This window comes from Scomber scombrus, chromosome 10 (genome assembly GCF_963691925.1).
Source record: "Scomber scombrus chromosome 10, fScoSco1.1, whole genome shotgun sequence".
NCBI lineage: Eukaryota > Metazoa > Chordata > Actinopteri > Scombriformes > Scombridae > Scomber > Scomber scombrus.
The window spans coordinates 20,857,802-20,877,678 of NC_084979.1; the positions used below are offsets into that span (position 1 = coordinate 20,857,802).

General features: G+C 42.1%; 1 protein-coding gene across 8 annotated transcripts in view; it reads left to right on the plus strand.

The window, feature by feature from the left end:
* The window catches only part of tmcc1a (transmembrane and coiled-coil domain family 1a), a 44,140-nt gene that overhangs the window by 19,954 nt on the left and 4,309 nt on the right, over positions 1-19,877 (plus strand). For 6 of the 8 annotated variants that reach the window (XM_062426876.1, XM_062426877.1, XM_062426875.1 and 3 more), the window contains 3 exons: positions 16,174-16,431; positions 16,679-17,370; positions 19,155-19,290. In XM_062426876.1, coding sequence (XP_062282860.1) covers positions 16,174-16,431; positions 16,679-17,370; positions 19,155-19,290 — 1,086 coding nt within the window. Of the gene's footprint in view, positions 1-10,003; positions 10,472-15,073; positions 15,207-16,173; positions 16,432-16,678; positions 17,371-19,154; positions 19,291-19,877 lie in introns of those variants that run through there. The other 2 variants (XM_062426878.1, XM_062426879.1) reach the window with 2 other exon arrangements.

Genomic DNA, 19,877 nt, shown 5'->3' on the forward strand with positions numbered 1-19,877 from the left:
ACTGTTAAAAGGCCTTTAGTTACCGCGGTTTAAAAATTGAAAATTGGTGGACATGTTTGTGTTGTGTTTGTTATATTTTCTTTTTTAATTTAGGAATAGAACACCAACAAACACAAAGCATCATACACATTTCTTGAATATGCAATCATTAATTAAAGAGAGGCAATGAGAAATGAAAAGGAGACAAAGCGATCAAGTGAGTCTACACATAATTTATCCGACTTATTAGACTTGTTATAGTTAACTACGGTCACTCGCAACTGATTTTATAATCACCATTTTGATCATTTGAAAGATTTCACCATGCACCAATGTAGCGGACATTAACACGTCTATCCGATGTATATTATAGGTGCTCAGCTGCGTTGTCTTTGAGGGCCATCAGTATATGATTCACAAAATTTAAATCATCTCATCAAACCATCCACTGACCTTCATGATCAGTATGTAGAATCTTCATTTGTTGTTGACTCACTTATTTTGTTTTTTCCTTCAATTTGTCACCCACTTGTATCAGTGTTCATGCCATTGTGCATTTGTGAGAGAGCTCATACAGCTATGTCCAGGATCTGTAATCAAATTTTACCCCACAGCCTGTTATTCCCTCCACCGGCCTCAAAGCTTCGGCCATCTTTTCTTCTTCTCTTTCTGTATATTTACACCCTTTACCTCCTCAAGCTTTATCCTTCTTCATGTCTTTGAGACTGTCTTTCTTCAGCTCCCACTCCCTCTTCATCTCTCTCCCTCTCATCTGTGTCCAGTGCTCAGACAGTGGAGCCGGTTGCCCATCTCCATGGTAACAGGGTGATGTTCAAAGAGGGCCGAAGCGGCTTTACCCAGCTGAATGCTCACAGGTTCATTGTCTGATCCCATCAGCCAAAATCAGTTAAAATTAGGCACCTACACAGATTTCCATATACGTCGACTTTGTGTTACTGTTTGTTCCAATTCTCGTAATTAAGCTTTCTTTTTTGTCATGTATTCAAAATGCCAGAGCTGTACCAGAAACGTGTTGGAATGGCACCCTATTGCTTAGATCTTAGTGCTGGGAAGACACCGAAGTTACCTGTTGCTGTTCTGATGCATATCTAAATGAAGTTCTCTGAATGATGTGTAAAGAGAGTTGTGAACTGTTTGGAGGTGTCAGTAAAGAAAAGTTTGGGTTTGACAGTCAACTGACCTTAATGGGACTCCTGTATTCCACTTCAAAGAGAAGAACAATTAAAGTGAGGAGAAGGGACTGTTAATGATCTTGCCTTGAATTCGAAGCTCGTCTTTTGTGTGTGGGTGTGCATATGTGTGCACCATGAGCGTGCGTGTCTTTGTGTGTGTGCTTGAACTCTCCACCCAACTGTTTGTGTTCCCTTTGAAGCATACACCCAGCCTGTTTAATTAGGCTGTTGAATATTCATATGTGATAATACATATAGGCCAACGCCCTTATCCGGTGCTGGTTGTTATTAGCATTCACAACCTTGGGCACACATTAGGCTACTCCACACACACAAACTAACACACAAACCAGCTTTGTTGTTGATGCACAACAATCAGGTTTGTGTGTGAAACCAGCAAGGCGGATGTGATGATGTGAAAGGAAGAGAATGGCTCAGAAAAAAAAGAGATTGAGCAGAGGAATGTTTAAACGATAACTGTCTGTGTATCTATGTGTGTGTGTGTGTGTGTGTCAGGGGTTGACTGAGCAGCAGGATGGACGTCATGGGGAAAGATAGAGGGAGATGAAGCTGCAAGGTTGAAGCTGTGTTCTCCTTTCAGACAGTTTTATAGGTTTCTAATCTGGGTCTGAACGAGGAAGGAGTCTGCTGCTGCTCTGCCTGCTTCTCTGCTGCTATTAATAGACAGATTTCTGAACCAGTGCTGGTTCAAGTTCACTTTCAAGGACATTTAAATGTATTAAAAATATATCAAGCCAAAAAGTCATGGGCTTCAGTCATCTAGACTAATATTCCACCCCTTGAGAAATTGATTTTACACATATTTTCCTCTCTGGCAGTCCTGTGTATCCTGGAACAATACAAGCTGATTGATTTTTTAATAGGAAATAACTCATCTTTAACTGGCTGTTATAATAATGCTTGTAGGCAGCATTTGTAATCTGAATTAATGTTTTAAAGTTTGTTGTCTATGCATGAGGTCATGTGCATTTAAGTGTACATGTCAGCAGTGAGTCACTATGGGTCATCCTTTGTGTATTTATTTTTGGCCTGCAGCTGGTCCTTCCTCTTATGGCTGGTGTGTATGTGTGAGTGGGAGAGAGACCACAGTAGTTTGGGCATGCACGTGTATGTATGCTGTTTTTGCAGCCGTTGCAGTATTGCCACATACTTTGTCAGTCAGTGAGGATGTTGTGGTCAACCTTGACCCACATGTCTGTTCCTTGGACACAGTCCTCTTGCTGGATTCATTCCTTGCTGTCTTGAATCCACAGTGTTCTCTAAGACTGAGCTGGCTATCAATATTAGGTCTCCAAATTACTTCCTTGACCTGCTTTGTCAAAATACACAACTGTGCACCTTTTTCTAAAATATCTCCTGCTCGGAGTGAGCGGGGATTGTTTTCAAAGGGAAATTGCTCATTCTGAGAGAGAGAGGGAGAGGGACTGGAGGAGACAGGCAGACAGACTCAGAGAGGGCATGTTCTGCATCCCTGCCACTCCCTTCTCAGTCTATATCGTTTGAGTGACTCTGATGAATTATGGATGAGGCTATAGATCGCTGAGCTCAGCTCTGCTCCACTGACCCACTTAGAACACTAGCACACAAGATTCAAATCTGATTACAACCTCCTGGGAAATATTGTCATATTTTCTCTCCACTAATAACCAGAATGATTCCTCTTATACTTATGTGTGTCAGCCAGTAGGAATCCTAGGAATCCTTCACTGATTCCACCTATCAGAAAGTCTCCTCTTCCCACTGAAAGATTACCTCCAGACCACTGAAACAATATTACAGCACACAAATTATGCAGATGTTTGAAAATGTCCCATCTGAAATTAAATAGCATCACAAATAGGCTTAAAAGAGACATAGAAACACATCTCTCATTGTATGACATTATCTAGCCTTAACTCTCGCTTTTTTAATCACTTCTCATAATCTCCTTTCTTGATATGTGATATAATCATAAGGGTTACAACACTGGCCGCCCTCACTTGTGCCATTTCTGCTGTTCATCTCTTTGACATATCCTCCCTTCCTCCCTGTTCTCGGTTTCAGCCCACGAGGCACCTGTGCGCCCCGCTGTGAGTTCCACATCAGGTCTGAATAAAGTTACATAAGGGGCTGCATGTCTGTCAGTGAGAGGAGTGATAGTAGAGGAATGTGATAAAAAAGAAGAGAGGTACTGACAGGAAACTTGTCAGGAAATGGTTGCAGAGCAGTAACAGTCAAATATCCGTATAGCAGATGACAGACTGTGTGGTATCTGCTGTGCTCTAGCCCCCCCTCGTGGATTAAGACTGTAGTTGGTTATAATATTCTAGTAGACTTGAAGATTTGTTGCTATCTTGTTTCCTGTTTCCTTGTTTTAATGTTGTGATCATTCAAATTCACACCAGTAGTTCATCAAGTCTTGTACAGGTTTCTGAATATGGATGTTATAATATAATGTTGACGTGTTTACCTTTTGTATTCAATATGACGGTCAATATATTGTAGCAGACATGGAGCCTTTTCGCACAGCATGTACACAGGCAGTAGAAGCACAGGTGTTGCTAATGTAAATAATTATGGCTCCAGTCCAATTATGTGTGCAAGTTCTAGCGGCCTGGTTTTGGATGCTGACTTTGGTCATCATTAAGGTTATTAACTACACCTGTGTTTTTCCTACTGTGACAGTAGAGTCAAAATGTATGCTGTCAAAAAAGCCAGAGTGAACTCTAACACTTAACCTGTTTATTTCCTGGGCCACCAGTTTAAAAATTAAATGGAAGTTACAGTATAATCGTGAGCACTGTTTTGGAGCCTCAGTGCACGAGATAGCCGCCATTATTTTGTTAGATAATCTGAACGGGCAGGGAAAGAATGCCCTCTAAGATTTTCATTTGATAATAGCTGTCGAGCGCTGATGAAAACTTCCTATTAGCCAAATGCCATTCCTCATTATCTGTCCTCCTGTTATGAAATGTACTGCTTCCTACTGGCCTAATTCACACAGCAGTGCTAGCAAAATCTTTCCTAACTGTATCCAGGCCTCAATAAGTCTGTTTTTACAGTGGGCAGGGAGGTCAACGCGGTGCCATAGTACACTCTATAGTATTTGAGTAGAGAGAACAAGAAAACTGAGAATGGGTCAGACCAAATAATCATTGCCAAAAAGCTAGAACCGATTGTTTTAGATCCCTCATCTTCCTGCGTATGAATAGGCTGGCAGTGTGTTTGGACCAGCATGCTGCCTCATGGTATACTGGGTATTGTGCAAGATCCAGATAGACAAACTCTGCATTTTGGGCTAGTGCCCTTTCTGTTTCTATGTTGCATAACCAGGATGGGTTGAGTATAAACAGATGCGGAGCCAACACCAACGACCACCAGTGGACAAACATTGTCTGTCCCCACACACCCACTCTGTTTTATTTGGCGTACATAATCTGTTTTAATTTACATTCTCATTTTGTTTCATACATACACACACACTCTGCTTCACTGGGCATACACACTTTGTCTCCATCGATTCCTCCACAGTGCTTCTTATACATATAATGGAAAATGCAAAATGATGGCGGTTATAGTCAAGAGTTTTAAAAAATCTGCAGATGATGAATTGGCTGATATCTTTTTTTACATAAGCAGATGACAAACAAACAAAAGATCCCTTAAAAAATATTTAATTCAAAAAAATGTCAAATATACTGTACCTTAGCAAACACATGCACATGTACACATGCACTGCATATTCATGAACACTGACTTGAAACAGTTGACAGGTCTGTGGATCGTCCACAGTTACCAGGATTTTTTTTTGAACGACTTGCTGCTCTTTAAGTTGTTCAGATGTCATTTTTCCATGTCTTGATCTCCTAAAACGAAATTCCAAGTCAAACATCTCAAAAGTAAGTAAGTGAGGAAATTGGGATTTTGTTTGGTGATTTAGGTGAACTCCAAGCTTGAAATGCATGGCCATACAGATTAGCTTCAGATCCAAGCTTTTTAGCCATTTAGTGTCCATATTTGTGCACATATTGAGCACATTAAATTCTCTCACTTTTCCTTTTTCACGGCTCCCCTCCTTTTTTTCCTGAGTAAACATACAGTGAGTGTACCCAGATGCAACTAATGACACCAAACAGAGGTCTGATGTTATTCATTGTTATCTGTTTCCAGACAGGGAACTAAAAAAACACGAGACTGAGAACACTAAATTGTTTGGATTGCTGTTATTGTTGTTCGTTTGTTTTCCTTCCTGCATGGCTGTTGTAGATGCCAGTATTGGAGTTGGCTACCAAGATTTTTCACGCCCTCTGACCTCGCCAGTCATAATGGCCTCTGTGTATAAAGTGCCCAGTGGTTTATGTAACTGCTAATAGGGCCATTGATTATCCAGCAGCTTAGACCAGGGAGGACTGGAAAGCCAGGGTTGGACAGGGGGCTTCTTTTTATGGGGAAGGTATTGTTCAGAATGGCCTGAGCCCCAAGTCACGGTTGTCTCTTCTCTCAGGCTTGAATTACCCCCTGTCTGTGCAGACAAAGCCCTCGCTCTTCTGCCTTTACGTAACCTTGCACACCCCTAAACCGTGCAACAGCACACCCCATCACAGTTTACAGTCACATGGAGGGCACTGTGTGCTGTTACTGTAAAAGAGTGGGGAGCTTACTTGGTTGATTGGTGAGTTCTATTAAATCTGTGTATATTCTCACTCATCTTCATTTTGTAAAATTGCTTTCATGGATGTAGTAGCTGGATTTCATCTTTATAAGGGATCAATAGTGTGTTTGTGTATTTTATTATTTATTATTTATTTTACCACTTACCACTACACTATATTTGACCACAAGTTTTGTTAAATCTAAACTTATATGAAATTTTTTGGGAAAAGAAACATAAAAACAAAATAAGTCTTAACATCAAATAGTTCCAATAGTAAATAGTTTCATTTCTAATTTAGTTTTATGTTTTATTCTGACTCTATATGTGTGCCAGTTACATCAGAGCCAGCCTCTTCGATGTGTCTTCTGGATTCTCTCAGACCTTTTTGGCTGTGTGGACCGGCTGTGGCTCAGAGGTAGAGCGGGTCGACTAATCTCAAGATTGGCGGTTCAATCCCCAGCTCCTCCAGTCCACATGTGGAAGTGTGCTTGGGCAAGATACTGAACCCCATATTGCCCCTGAAAGTGTGTGCAATCGGTGTGTGTGTGTGTGTGTGTGTGTGTGTGTGTGTGTGTGTGTGTGTGTGTGTGTGTGTGTGTGTGTGTGTGTGTGTGTGTGTGTGTGTGTGTGTGTGTGTGTGTGTGTGTGTGTGTGTGAGAATGAGCGTTATAAGGTCCTCCAGTTATGCAGGTTGGCACCTTGCATGGCATCAGTGTATGAATATGTGTGTGAATGGGTGAATGTTGGCATCTATTGTAAAGCGCTTTGAGTGGTCGGAAGGCTGGAAAGGCGTTATATAAATGCGGTCCATTTACCATCTGCGTTGCACTCGCCTGGCCTCAGTTCAGCACCAAGCTCTGTCCTCAGAATGACAATGAGTATTATGTTTTATGGGAGTCCTGCTGTCTCTGTGCACTGGCTGAGGAAGCATCTCCACACAAGTTGTTCTCTATGCCTTTGCATGTGAGCTCATGGGCCAGAGCATTGTCCATTCAAAATGTACAGCAGCTCTGTTGTCAAGTCAGAAAACCAGAAAAGTCATTTGAAGCCATACCTTTATGTACAACATGATATTTTTTATACATTTCACTATGAGTAGTTTAATACAAAATGTTGGTTGGTTGGCTGAATAGTTCTCTAAAGCCATTTATCATAATATTCTTTATCTTTTGTTCAAGCCTATATAGTTTGTCATTTATGTTGTATAGAAAACTTTTTATTAGCCTTAATGTGAGCCCATAACATGTTTTGAATGCAATATTGTGCCACTGGTGCATTAGATTTTTTGATGAATATCATTCTGTGCTCTTATTAATTGCAGCAGAAATTCCTAAACTATAGATCATATGATTACTATCGTAGCCTTAAGGGTGACTGCCGGTTGTGTCATATAATGAGATAAGCATGCCTGCTCTGGATTGGCTGTATACATCGCCAGTTCAGCAGGTCATGTCCTCTTAACAAATGCATGAAATGCATGCATATGTAAGTGAGTAATATGGACAAAGAACTTATTATGTGATGTGTCAAACACATTGAATGAGACTTAAACTGGAATTACAGCAGCTTTTTACTGACCTTGTTTTCACAAATATTCTTGATAATCTTACACACTCACACACAGATTGATCCACTATAAGTGCCATAAATAAACTTATGAAGCTTGTCGTGTCATGTTGTAGGACTGGGACACAGCTCAGATCGTGCATGTGTCTCTGTGATATTGTCACCATTCAACTCTGTATATCAGTGAAGAATAGAACAATAAAACATAACTTTTAATGAATGATATGTTTGGGCAGTCAGTAACAAGATGTGTAATTACCCAAAATCTTAGCTGACAAATTGGACCACTGTGAAGCTGAATATTGAATATTTAATACTAATTCATTTTATTTAATTATAGTGTCCCATTAGGCCTAACATTCCGAAATGTATTGCAAAAATTTCTCATCCTTCCTAGACTTCTATTACCATCTTAGCTAACATGTAGCTATCAATCATTTCTGTCAGTGTAAGTAACACCTAAGGCAAGTCACAGCTGTTCTTTCTATCTCCTAATTTTGACCAGCTAATTTGGCACTAATATGGTAAAGCTGCCCCTGAGGCTTACATCTCCCTTTTTCTATTTCTTTTTATGCATCAGTCACCTGTCAGGACACGAGTATACACCCCTCTGAAAACTAGTCATTACGGAGCCACTCTGCTATTTGGGGTATGTTATTAAGGCGTGCTTCAAGATAGTGTGTAAAGGAGTCCTGAGTCACCCTGAAAGATTGAGTATTCCTGGACTGACGGAGGCTGCTGGGGGCCCAGATGGCTGACATAGGAGACTTGGACCTCAGGCTGGAATGACACTAAGAGCAGATCAAGGAATGTATGTAATGCATTCATCTCTGAAGGGAAGCTCTTAGTCAGGAAATCCGGTGTGGGATTCCCCCAATTGACTAATGATTGACGGTTAAGTCATCTGTAAAAAGAAGATCTTTGCTGAAAAAAAAGAGTGAATGAAGACTTTTTCCAGTGAAGGGAGAAAAAAAGTTAATATGCAGCTTCAGAATAACTGATGCTCTATTGCAATGTTAGGAATGGGCTCAGACATAAAACCACTGATGCTGCTATGTGCCCCCTTTCTTTCAACACTGGGGTCAACACTACACATCACACACTTGCACTATGCTCTGAGCAAGTTGGGTTTGCTCTTACATAAGCAGCCTTTTCCCTAAATCCTACCCTCTCTCCCTCTCTCCCTCTCTCTCCTGGTCCCCTAACTCCTCCCGCTCTCTCATTAAAGCTTGTATTCATGCTCTCCTTCCCCCCTCCCTCCTCTCGGCTTCTGCACAGAAGTCTTTAGCAGCCCTTGTCCTGCCTTACCCCCTACGCTCCCTGCTTTCCTTTTTCTCCCTAATTGGTTTGTACACTCATGGAAACGTGGCCTCACAAACACCAAGATTTTGTTATTAAAACCAATGAGGCTGAGCTCATGAAATGGCACTTGTGATAGCATTTGAATATGAATTTGTATGTGTTTAAACGCAGCGAGAGAGTGACCGTTGAATTTTGATAGTGACCTCACGTTGAAAATGAAAACAGTTAAAGGGTTGTAGCTGAAGTGGATAGTTTCATTTTTGAAGTTACATTTAACTGATGAACTGTTACATAATTTAGCACTCACAAGCGTGATAACCATACTGGTGCTCTGCAATCACAGTAGAATATTACCAAAGCAATGTCGAAGCACTTTTTTTAAATAAGTAACAGTGACACGGTTAGACTGAAGGCTGGTCTCATGTGTGCACAGATGCAAAGTTTTGAATAGCAGCTTTGTAATCATCATATGACTGTGTAATCTGTGTAATCTGGGTTTTCTCTTGGGTGTAGGTTTTTTTTCCCACCTTAAAATAAAATTGTCCACGTCTTTGCATCTGCGTGTTAAAAACACTCAAGACATTTCTGAATGCCGCCTTAAGCACAGTTCAAGCGTTCAAGATGTGTTATTGGTCAGGAGGAATACTTGGTCCGACCCCGTTTGTTAGCAGGCTCCAGAAGGTGATTCATTATAACATGATCACACAGGAAACTGATTGGCTGTGACAATCAAACTGTGTTATAATTGAAGGGAGGGAGTGGAAGATTTTTTTCTCCTTTTCTTTCTGCCTCAGCTAGCAACTGTTTTTGGGGCTAAGCTGGCCTAGAAACTCCAACAGAAGGAAAGCCCCCCTCCTCGCCTCATGAAGCTTTCTCACAACCCCTCTCTCCTTTGCTCCCTCTCTCACTCCGTCTCCCTCTCAGTGACAGCTCCTGGTGGGCTCTTTTTTCCCCCCTGTCTGCTCCCTCGCTCCCCTCACATCCGTCCTCTGGGTCTCTGCCTCTCCTTTCTCCCTCTGAGGATTTTATGCCTGACGAACTCTTTGAACACTTAACTTCACAGTAAACTCTTCCTTCTTTTAACCCTGCCTTCATCCAGCCAAGGAAGTTTTCATCCGATTAAGTGCCTCGGCTATGCCACCTCAAACCCGCATCAGACTGACCCTTTCCTCCAGAGGAGTCCTTGTTCTCCCACTAATGCAAGCTGTCTGTGGGAGTCGTGCTCGGTGAAGCGCGCGTGTTTGTGTGTGTGTGTGTGTGTGTGTGTGTGTGTGTGTGTGTGTGTGTGTGTGTGTGTGTGTGTGTGTGTGTGTGTGTGTTTTCCATAGGTTCTCTGTCGGATGCTGTGTACTGCAGAGCGTGTGTTAGCACTGAAGCGTGGTCATGGGCTTTGAGGAGCGGCTGCTCTGTGAACCAGCAGCACAACGCTCCCTAGACTCTGCGACTATCAATAGTCATGGTTCATTGCTGGCAGGACTGAGCACTCTATGGATTCTGGATATGCAATCAAGCCAACACTAATTCCTAAGAGTCACTACTTTCTTGTTGTCAAGTGGAGTCTTTGTCCAGTGGACTTTTAGTCAAGTGGACTTTGTTTGGGAGAAATGTCCTGAGTGATGAGTGGTCTCACAGGGCCACGCTCTTTCCTTCTCCCTCGGCTGTGGTCACCTCCCAGGGTACACACAAACCGAGCGTCTGACCAAACAGAACCGTGCACATGCGTCTCCCAACCATGGAGGTCATCCTCAACCTGGTAACTGCTGACACCCCCACCACCGTGAGTCTCCGTCAGTATATAGTTTGTGTTTGTTCATCGCAGTCATTTTACATAATTTATGTTTTGAGGTTTTGACTCATTTTAATCATTCCTCATTGATTCACCATCTGTCATGAATCCTGTACGTCCAGTTCTGTTACTCACCTGTGGAATTGGGTGTGTTACGTCCTGTTTCCTGCACAGGTAACTGCACTGTGTCGAAACCATAAAAGGTGTTTCAAAATTGTAGAAACCACAAAATCTGGTACGAGACCATTCAGTTTGTCTTGAAATCTTTGGTATTGAAAGACTTTGTTATGATAGTGGCTTAGATAGCTAGAGGCCTAGAAAAGCGGCCTCAGTGTTTCTTTTTCTTTTTCTCCCCAGACCTGCACTCTCAGCTGCTGTTTTTAAAAATGTTTTATTATTATTTTGTATGTGAAGATGAGGGCTTTTCTCACACTCCTAATTCTTTAGCAAATGCACTGGCAGGCATTGAATGTGTGCCTGTGTGTATGTGTGTCTGTCAGGTTTGCATGATTAGTCGTGCAACTTTGTGTTGTGTACCAGTTCATGAGTGCATGTGTTGAGTAAACTACCCCTTGCGCAGCATCACACAGAGTTATGTAATTTTCCATATCTAGTGAATGAGGTTCATTGTTGCCACATTGGATCCCCTTAAGGAAAAGAGAAAGCGGATTTCCATTAAAAATGTTGCTTTTGTGTCAGTTACAGCACTGCTTTATTTGGCATGCCTGGATGGGAACTGGAACCATGTGGAAATGGGGGGGGGGGGGGGGGGGGTGTAGCAGAAAAAAGATTTAGGGTTAGATATGGCATAGATTTAACACATACACTGATTAAAAAAGCTAACTTAATAATAATAAACTAAGTGCAGCTACACTCTCCATGGACCCATACACACTTCGCTACATGCTCACTTCATATCTATTTCTACCAGCGAACCACACAAATTATCAGCCGCAAACGGATGCACTTTTTTATCAGTTCAATAAAAGCGCTGTTAGTTTGTTGCTATGACAATCACTTTACCTGTCTGATACTCAGACTGCAGGGTTAAAGACCAAACCAACTAATCAGGAGTGTGAAGTTCAGTCAGTCCGAGATGATTGGCTTTGAAGGCCAGCAGAGGGTAACTGATGATGTCAGACAGATACAACTGGTATAAATGTAGAGGAGACATCTATACAAAGCAGAGTGACACTTTAAAGATGGACGGATCACAGACTCTATTCAGCCATAGCTCCGAGCATTCACATGCTTCCTATGGCTAGTATGGATCCGAGGTCCTGTCTCTCATGGATATTGGACTCTGTAGATAAGCAGGGTCGGAGAGTGAGCTAGCCCAGCCTACAGCTGCTGAATCTGTGATGTTCCGTGACATATCAGCCTTGCACTTTTTCCCGTGCTTCAGAGAATGCTGTAATAGGAGAGGTGTAGAGCAGAACAGAGCTCCCAGAAGAAAGCTGAAGTTACAGTATCCCTGTAGTATCACACTCGCATATTGGCACGTGACACCACTGCTGCACAAGAAATGCAAGCTGACATCACAGGAAGCTCACAACCGCTCTGCAGGAATGCGAGGCATAACAAGCAAGGTACTGTACTCTTGCACTCACACATACAAATAGACAAAATCTGACCTTGGCTTAGATGACATAACTGTTTTCTGTGTAAAAGAAAATAGAAAGAGGGTGAGATAGTGTAGGCTTCTCAGACCAAAATGTTTATATCCACAACAATCAAAGCCATAGCTCAATGCTGTGGTTTATAATCGCAATGTTTACACTAAATACTCTATGTAAGACCGGTGTAAAAGCAATCATTAGGGGAAAAAAATACAAATAGTATTTATTTTTAAACATGTGCTGTACAAATTCATACATCTTTAAACAATATGCAGTAGTCGGGAGGAACAGGGGTTCATATTCCCCTCAACCTGACCTGGTTAGAGTGTAAGATATCCATCAGTGTGTGAGAAGAAGCTTAAGACTGTGCCTGTTTCCACTCTTTGTCCATCTGAACATCTCGATATTAACTGAACCTTAACTGACCTGAATTATGTGACAAAACAACAAACACATTAAACAAGACTTAGAGGTGAACAAAAAGGCAGGGAATGGTGTGTCTGCATCTGGAGAGTGGAGAGATTTCCCCAAAACAAAAAAGGAAATGTCTTATGAAAGCATCGGTCCATTTTCTGTTCTATGACCTACATTGAACAGACAGTGAGGAATTTGGGGCATATGTGTGTTCAGTGTGGCTGAAAGAGATTGATATGGGGCAGCACAAGATGTTCTTGTTGCGTGTATCTAATTATGTGTGATGCATATCTAACAACATTAGCCTGGTAATGCTTTCTAAATGCCTGTTGGTGTGAGACGTATTGCCGTAGGTCTGAGTGTTTAGGTTTAGCTTGGCTTTTCCCAGACCTCTTGTGGATCCAAGGTAAGTCAGGCTTGCCCTTTCATGGCTCTTACCAGCTTTACTTGGATCAGGGGCTGTTGCACAACCAGACCCACCAGCAGACAGACCCAGTTTAGGACATAGGTGGAGTAAGAAAGGACTCCTTCAAGAATGTGTGTGTGTGAATGCAAGGAGCCAGGGGGCAGAGGACAGGTCCAAGCAGAGTCTTTGTCTTTCCGTCTAACTGATAAAGTCTAATCAGAGAGAGATAAGGCACACCCCACACACCCCCCACACACCTCCACCCAACCACCTTCATTTACAAACACACACAGCTTCCCTCAGAAGGCTGCACATTCTCCAGTGATGCAGTGCCTGTCGCTCATTGCTTCAGTGGCTCAGCATATCAACATGTTTGGCTCTGTTAACCCTGGGAAATTAGCCTAATCCTTCAGCTCACCATGTTTAATTACATGCATGATTAGTCACAGAAAAACTGGACCATTTGGGGATGACACTGATCATACAGACAATTTGTTGACTGTTGGTAATTGGAACTCTGTATCTACATCAGAAAGCTGGGGATGAAAACATTGCTTTGCTATGTGTGGTATGAAAATGGTACATATGGTGAGCCAGTATGAAAATGAGATCATAAAGGGACAGTGACAGTCTTGGAAACCACCTGAACTCCCAGATGTGAGTGGTTCTTTTACTTCTACATAACTGAAGAGCTCTGCTGACACTGAATTCGATGTGATCAATGAAAGGCTGTCAATTTGGTGCCAGTGCGTACTGGTCACCAGGACTTCTTATCACAATTTATGAAACCTCTATCTGCTCTGCATTGCAGGGTACTCTAGTTCATAGGGCTCTGTTGACTCGCCCTTTGCCCTCTTTATCTATAACTTTTTAGTCAGAGGGCTCACATTTGATTATGCAGATAACTGACTTATCTCTGAGGTAAGAGCAAACTAAAAAAGTCTTCAAGTTTACTCAGAGGAGTTCACATTTCGGTGTCATGAGCCCTTCATTTATGTTAGTCGTCATAAAGCTATTAATAGTGTTTTGTTTATAACCAAGAACAGACCAGGTGCTGCTCTGAAACATCATCTTCTTTGCCCAGCAAGCTATTCTAGTTCTCTTGATTCATTTGATATTCTTGTCTGCCCATCAAGAGGATTTAATGATGATTCATGAACTTACTGTACAAAACAATTGACGGATGACCCAAGTACTGTGTAAAGGTCTTGAATGCTGACAGTAATCAACACATTTGTTTCTTTCCATGAATGGCCAAAGCTGTAGTGTTTTTCAAGTATTCAGAGGCTAATTGTGTGTGTGTCTGGACTGGTTTTTCTTGCTCTCCAGTATGGCTCACTATTGGCTGGCACAGACACAGACTGGGTGTTGATATAGTCTCACATTGCAGCCCAGACTCCCAGTCTGCCCCTGTAACCTCTTGTTCATCTTGATTATAGTATTTCACTTCACACTTTTAACTGTCTGATCGTAAATATTTGTCAGACAGTTTTGTCTTCCAATAAATTGTGAAGTATATTGGAAAGTGAGCATTTGGGATGGCTGTGGGAGTTTTTGTTGTATTTTTCCATGTAGTTCATTCAGTTTTTGTTTTGTTAAAAGTAACAGATCAATTACTATTAGTCATATGTAGTTGCTCTACCTGTATCCAGTACATAATAACAGTCTGATCGGTATAAACACCATGTTGTCTAGCTCTTGCCTGTATGTCATAGCTGTATGTTTGAGTTTGCTTTATATCTTTATTAGCCTGCTTATCTGTATCTCCCTTTAAATGTGTCCTCTGCACTGTGTGTGAGTATATTTTGGGCTACTATGAACTGAAAACAAATGTGACATACAGTTAATTCTTAGCTTTATTAGAGTGGCAATAGGTGTTTTCTTGGTACTCTTGTTTGTCTGAATTTGAAGTCTCTCGGTGAACCTTGTACAGTAAAATAAAGTTCCTAAGGAACTATTTGTGCTCTCAGTGTGGATGATTGACGGCTGCCTGCCGTGCAGCTTAGAGGATGATGTCATTTTTTTTTAGCTGAGAGGGGAGGGTGGTGAGGGGGGCGGGGCTTCTCGCTCTGCCCAGTCAACTGAGTTACAGGTGCGCTTCAACTTTCACAACAAGACCGGCGAGTTGTCCGGCGAACCTTGAAGGGATCGGCACGGAGATTACACAGACCAGGATTGAGCTGTTTAACTTTCCAGGAGTGTCAGCACAGATGAAAATACACAGCTCGCCTTCACTTTGGGGAAAATGCACTGGGAACAACTTCTCCGTTTGACTAATAATGGAAAGGTGAGCGCCGCTTTTTGCGCACGTTGCGGTAAAAAAAACAAAAACGGTTTGATGTCAAGGTGAGAAACTGATCCTTTGCCTTTCTGTGCCCTGGCTTTGCTTTTGAGCCCCTATGGTGCGCTGTCAGGTTCAGCTGCTTATGTTGTGTGCATTCTCAGTGATGAGAAGAATATTTTGATCACAATCCCCCTTTTGAAGCACGATTAGTTCCAGCAGTAGCGCAGTGATCTGTGTGTTCATACCTGGGGTGTTTGAGGAAATGAATCACACTGTCTGTCTTTGATTGAAAGTGCGAGGTTCATCATCCTCGCAGGGTGGGTTTATCTAGTTTTATGAAAATACAGGGAAAACACAATTTAGATAGTGTCTTTGATTTGTACACAAATGCTTTGTGGCCTGTTGACATAATCAGGTCAGTATCTGAAAAAGCAACACAGACAAATATTCTTAATCTGTGAAACTGATGTAATCAAAAATCTAATATCCTGTCAGTCTGGTCCTACAGTACCTGAAAAGAAAAACAGAGAGATTAGACTACTGATCTTATGATTCTGTTCTCACCTGTTTGACCAAAGAAAAAAAGACTTGTGGATAGATGGATATACATCTAGATGTATTGTGCTGTGAATTATGAAAGTCATTGTTTTCTTCTACTTTCTTTTCTCTGTAAATCCATTTATGCAAAAATATTATTTTGCCTCTTCCTCTTCAGAGGAAACTGACCGCAAGTGGCCTTGTCAACTGACTCAATTTGCCGTCTTTCCAGGCAACTGGCTGCAGAAATGCAGAAGCCTCTGTTTTCAGTGCATGTCAGCAAAATGACTAAGAAACCTCAATATGCACTCACACTTTTTCTTCCCTGTTTGTCCCCCTTTTTTATTTTCCTCTTGAATACTTCATTCCCTGCCCTCACCCTTTACCCACACTAATCACTAATTTCTTCTCTTTTTCTGCCTCCTTGCTTCAGATTGACCGGTTAGAGGTGAGCGGGTTGGGCCAAACACCACTGGCTGTGTCATGTGGGGCAGACGGTTCATTCTCAGCAGGCGAGGATGGCACCCCGGACCCTCAGCGCACCAAGCAGGCAATAGCCCAGCTGCAGCAGAAAATCCTCAAGCTCACAGAGCAGATTAAGATCGAGCAGACGGCCAGGGATGACAATGTCGCTGAGTACCTCAAACTGGCCAACAATGCCGACAAACAGCAAAGCACACGCATCAAGCAGGTGAAATTACACGTTATTACATTGTGGATGAGTATATTTTGTTTTTAAAAAAAGGAATATAACCTTGTAACTAATTAGCTCATATTTCCAGTAGCCTGTAAACATTATGTGGCAATCACTGCATTAACATTGAACCTGTTGGTTCAGTTTGTTTGTCCCTAAGGGAAAGGAGGGAACTTGCTAAATATATTGTTGCAGTCTAATGTTAATTCTCCAGACTAATGAAAACCTGTTCTGTGACTGTCAGGTTTTTGAGAAAAAGAACCAGAAGTCAGCACAGACCATCCAACAGCTGCAAAGAAAACTTGAGCACTACCACCGGAAACTGCGGGAAGTGGAGCACAATGGCATCCCTCGGCAGCCCAAGGATGTTCTACGGGACATGCAGCAGGGCCTGAAGGATGTCGGAGCCAAAGTCACAGGCTTCAGTGAGGGTGTGGTGGACAGCGTCAAGGGAGGCCTCTCCAGCTTCTCACATGCCACCCACTCTGCTGCTGGAGCTGTCGTCTCCAAACCCAGGGAGATTGCCTCGCTGATTCGCAACAGATTTGGCAGCGCTGACAACATCCCCTCGCTTAAAGACTCTCTAGACGACCCCTCAGTGGAAGAAGGTGTGACAGGGACTGGCGGACGTTCATTTGGCAGTGCTGGGCATCACCTCCAGTCCAGTCCCAAGTACGGTAGTGAGGACGACTGCTCTAGTGCCACGTCAGGTTCAGCGGGGGACAACAGCACCACTGGGGCCCCTGGAGGCCCTCCCAGTTCTAAGGGCAACACACTGGAGAGGAGTCAAAGCTCCAGCCTAGACATGTTACTGCAGGAGGTGCAGGAACTGAGGGATGGCCAGGCAAGGCTTGAGGAGAGCCTGGACGGTTTGAAGAGCCACTATCAGAGAGACTACACAGTTGTTATGCAGGCACTGCAGGAAGAACGCTTCAGGTACTGATGTCTTACAGAGAAGAGATGCAAAGATGTGTAACCATTCCAGTTTAGCACAAGAAATCCCCTGAAAGTCAAACACTGTGCAAACAGGAATAATTTCTATATTTAGAAAGGTCCTGAACACATACTGGTGATTTAAATTGCTTTCTGGATACGCATAATCACAGGCAACACTTGCTCTGCATGCTCCAGAGATTTCTTTTATTAAAACTAGCACACAGTACATGAAAGTGAAACCTTAACAGTGACCTCATCCACATGAACAAATAGAGCTGACATAGAGATACGGCTTTTATACTCAAAGCATATGTGTCACTGCTAAGTATTTTGAGTGGCAGTCTTTTTATTCTTTTTTTTTAAAGATTTTGTTGCTATAACATGTTTCTTAAGAATTTAGACTGAACCATATGATAAAATGTTACTATCCTCAGCACTGCATGTAGCTGAATGATAGTTTGGTCATTTTGAGACAGCAGTATACATTTAAACTAAGCTCTCCACAAAAGTTACAGACATACCTGTATACCTCACAGGTGTCCTCTGAGTACAAAGGTCTTCAGTGTTATTTCAGCCCCTTGTCTGGCTCTGCATATCTTGGTTGTAAGACTCAGACATCTCTGTGCTTCTTCTGTTTTTGTTTTGGTCTGTCTGTGGGCAGTTGCCCTTAAAAACACACTTACATTCCTTCAAAATGTTCTGACAACAGGGTAAAAAAAGATTAAGAGGGGCAGTTAAGAGGCCAGACAGTGAAAATGCAGGGAGATAAAGTGAGCAGTAACATTGTGAAAGAAACATGAGCATTTTTCTCCCTAAAATGTCCACAGCCTTCAGTGTTTGTCCTCTAAGACCAAAATAATAGCCAACAAAATGACCGCTAAGCAGTTCTTATCAGCCTGACCACTGGGAATAATCATATAAACTGATCATGTTAATAAATAGCTCCTCAGGGAGTGAATTCAATTTTAAAGTAACCAAGAAATGCATGAAAAATGACCGTCTCAAAATAGGGCTGCCAAAAAATATTTTCACTGTCGAGGAATGTAGAGCAGAAATGATTAATCGAAAATGAATAGTAAAAAATGTATCTATTTATTTTGATAGTCAGTTAATTTAAGCAACAATGACGTATATAGTCCTATATGACAGTACATTTGATATTTTGGTGCTTTGAGGATCTTCTTCTTTTTCTTCATCATGGGCTCTGTTAAAACATCATTTTCTAAATGTGCAGATTAATCAATAATGAACATAATGGGTAGTTTCAGCCCTAGAAGAATGTAATGGTTTATTTTAGTGTATAAAATGTCAAAAATGATGATAAATTATGTGATGCTGTCAAATTGTTAATTTTGACCAACAGTTGCAAAACCCCAAGTATTTGATTTCTGAAGATGTACGAAACAAAAATCATCAGTTTCTTCTCTTAAAGAGGAAACAAACTCAGACATACATACACAGGTGTTGACTCCTATTCTCGTCTTATGTTGACCATCCAATTGTATGTGCCTGCCAAAATAAACAGCAGTATAGATCCCTCTTGCTCCTGCTGGGTAGATCCTATTGGCCAGTCTCCTACTGCTGACTGTCTGTGATTGGCCAGTGAGATCAGCAGATGGGTAAGCATGTCCTAATCTTGTCAGGGCCAGTCATCAGCTCAGTCAGGTGCCATGTGGTCAGATGCCTTTAGGGTCTGTTTCTAGTAAAGCCTACATATGTTTCTTTGTTTAAGCTAATTATGTCCCTGACTCTCACGTGTGTGTGTCTGTGTTTTGTGTGTTCAGGTGTGAACGTCTGGAGGAGCAACTGAACGACCTGACGGAGCTGCACCAGAACGAGATCCTGAACCTCAAACAGGAACTGGCCAGCATGGAGGAGAAGATCGCGTACCAGTCCTACGAAAGAGCCAGAGACATCCAGGTTTGTCTGTCCACAAGCACAATGGGCCAGATGCAAGAACCACTCGTACGCACAGATTCGTTTTTAAACCATGCGTACGAGTGATTTACAAGGATTTGCCTCATTCACCAATTTACTCGTATTTTGGATTTTCTCTTAGGTACGAACAAAATTTAGTGAGTGATGCAGACCTGTCGTACTTCTCACGCACAACCAACCTGCAGTCCTCCAAAGCAATAAAACACGACTGTTACTGTCTAATTGTCTAATGGCAGTGTGCCAACGATATCATGTCTTTTGGGGAACTCAATTTTTTTCGGGGGGGGGGGGGGGGGGTTGACATCATATACTATAAGCAAGATATGATAATCACTTAATGAACACATAAGACCTCCACACGGGTACCCTCATCTCCAACTTCTTCTACCGGCTTGCCCTGCGTTGTCATCCCGGGTGTTAGCAGGTCTGTGCTGACAGCAATCCGGCAGCAGGTGTAACATCAGCAGTTGAGCTTCAGAATCAACTGACTTGGATTTTCTTTTTAACATCACTGTATGCTGGCTACCACTTAACAGAGAAATGAATAATGTCGATCAGCAGGCTGTGCG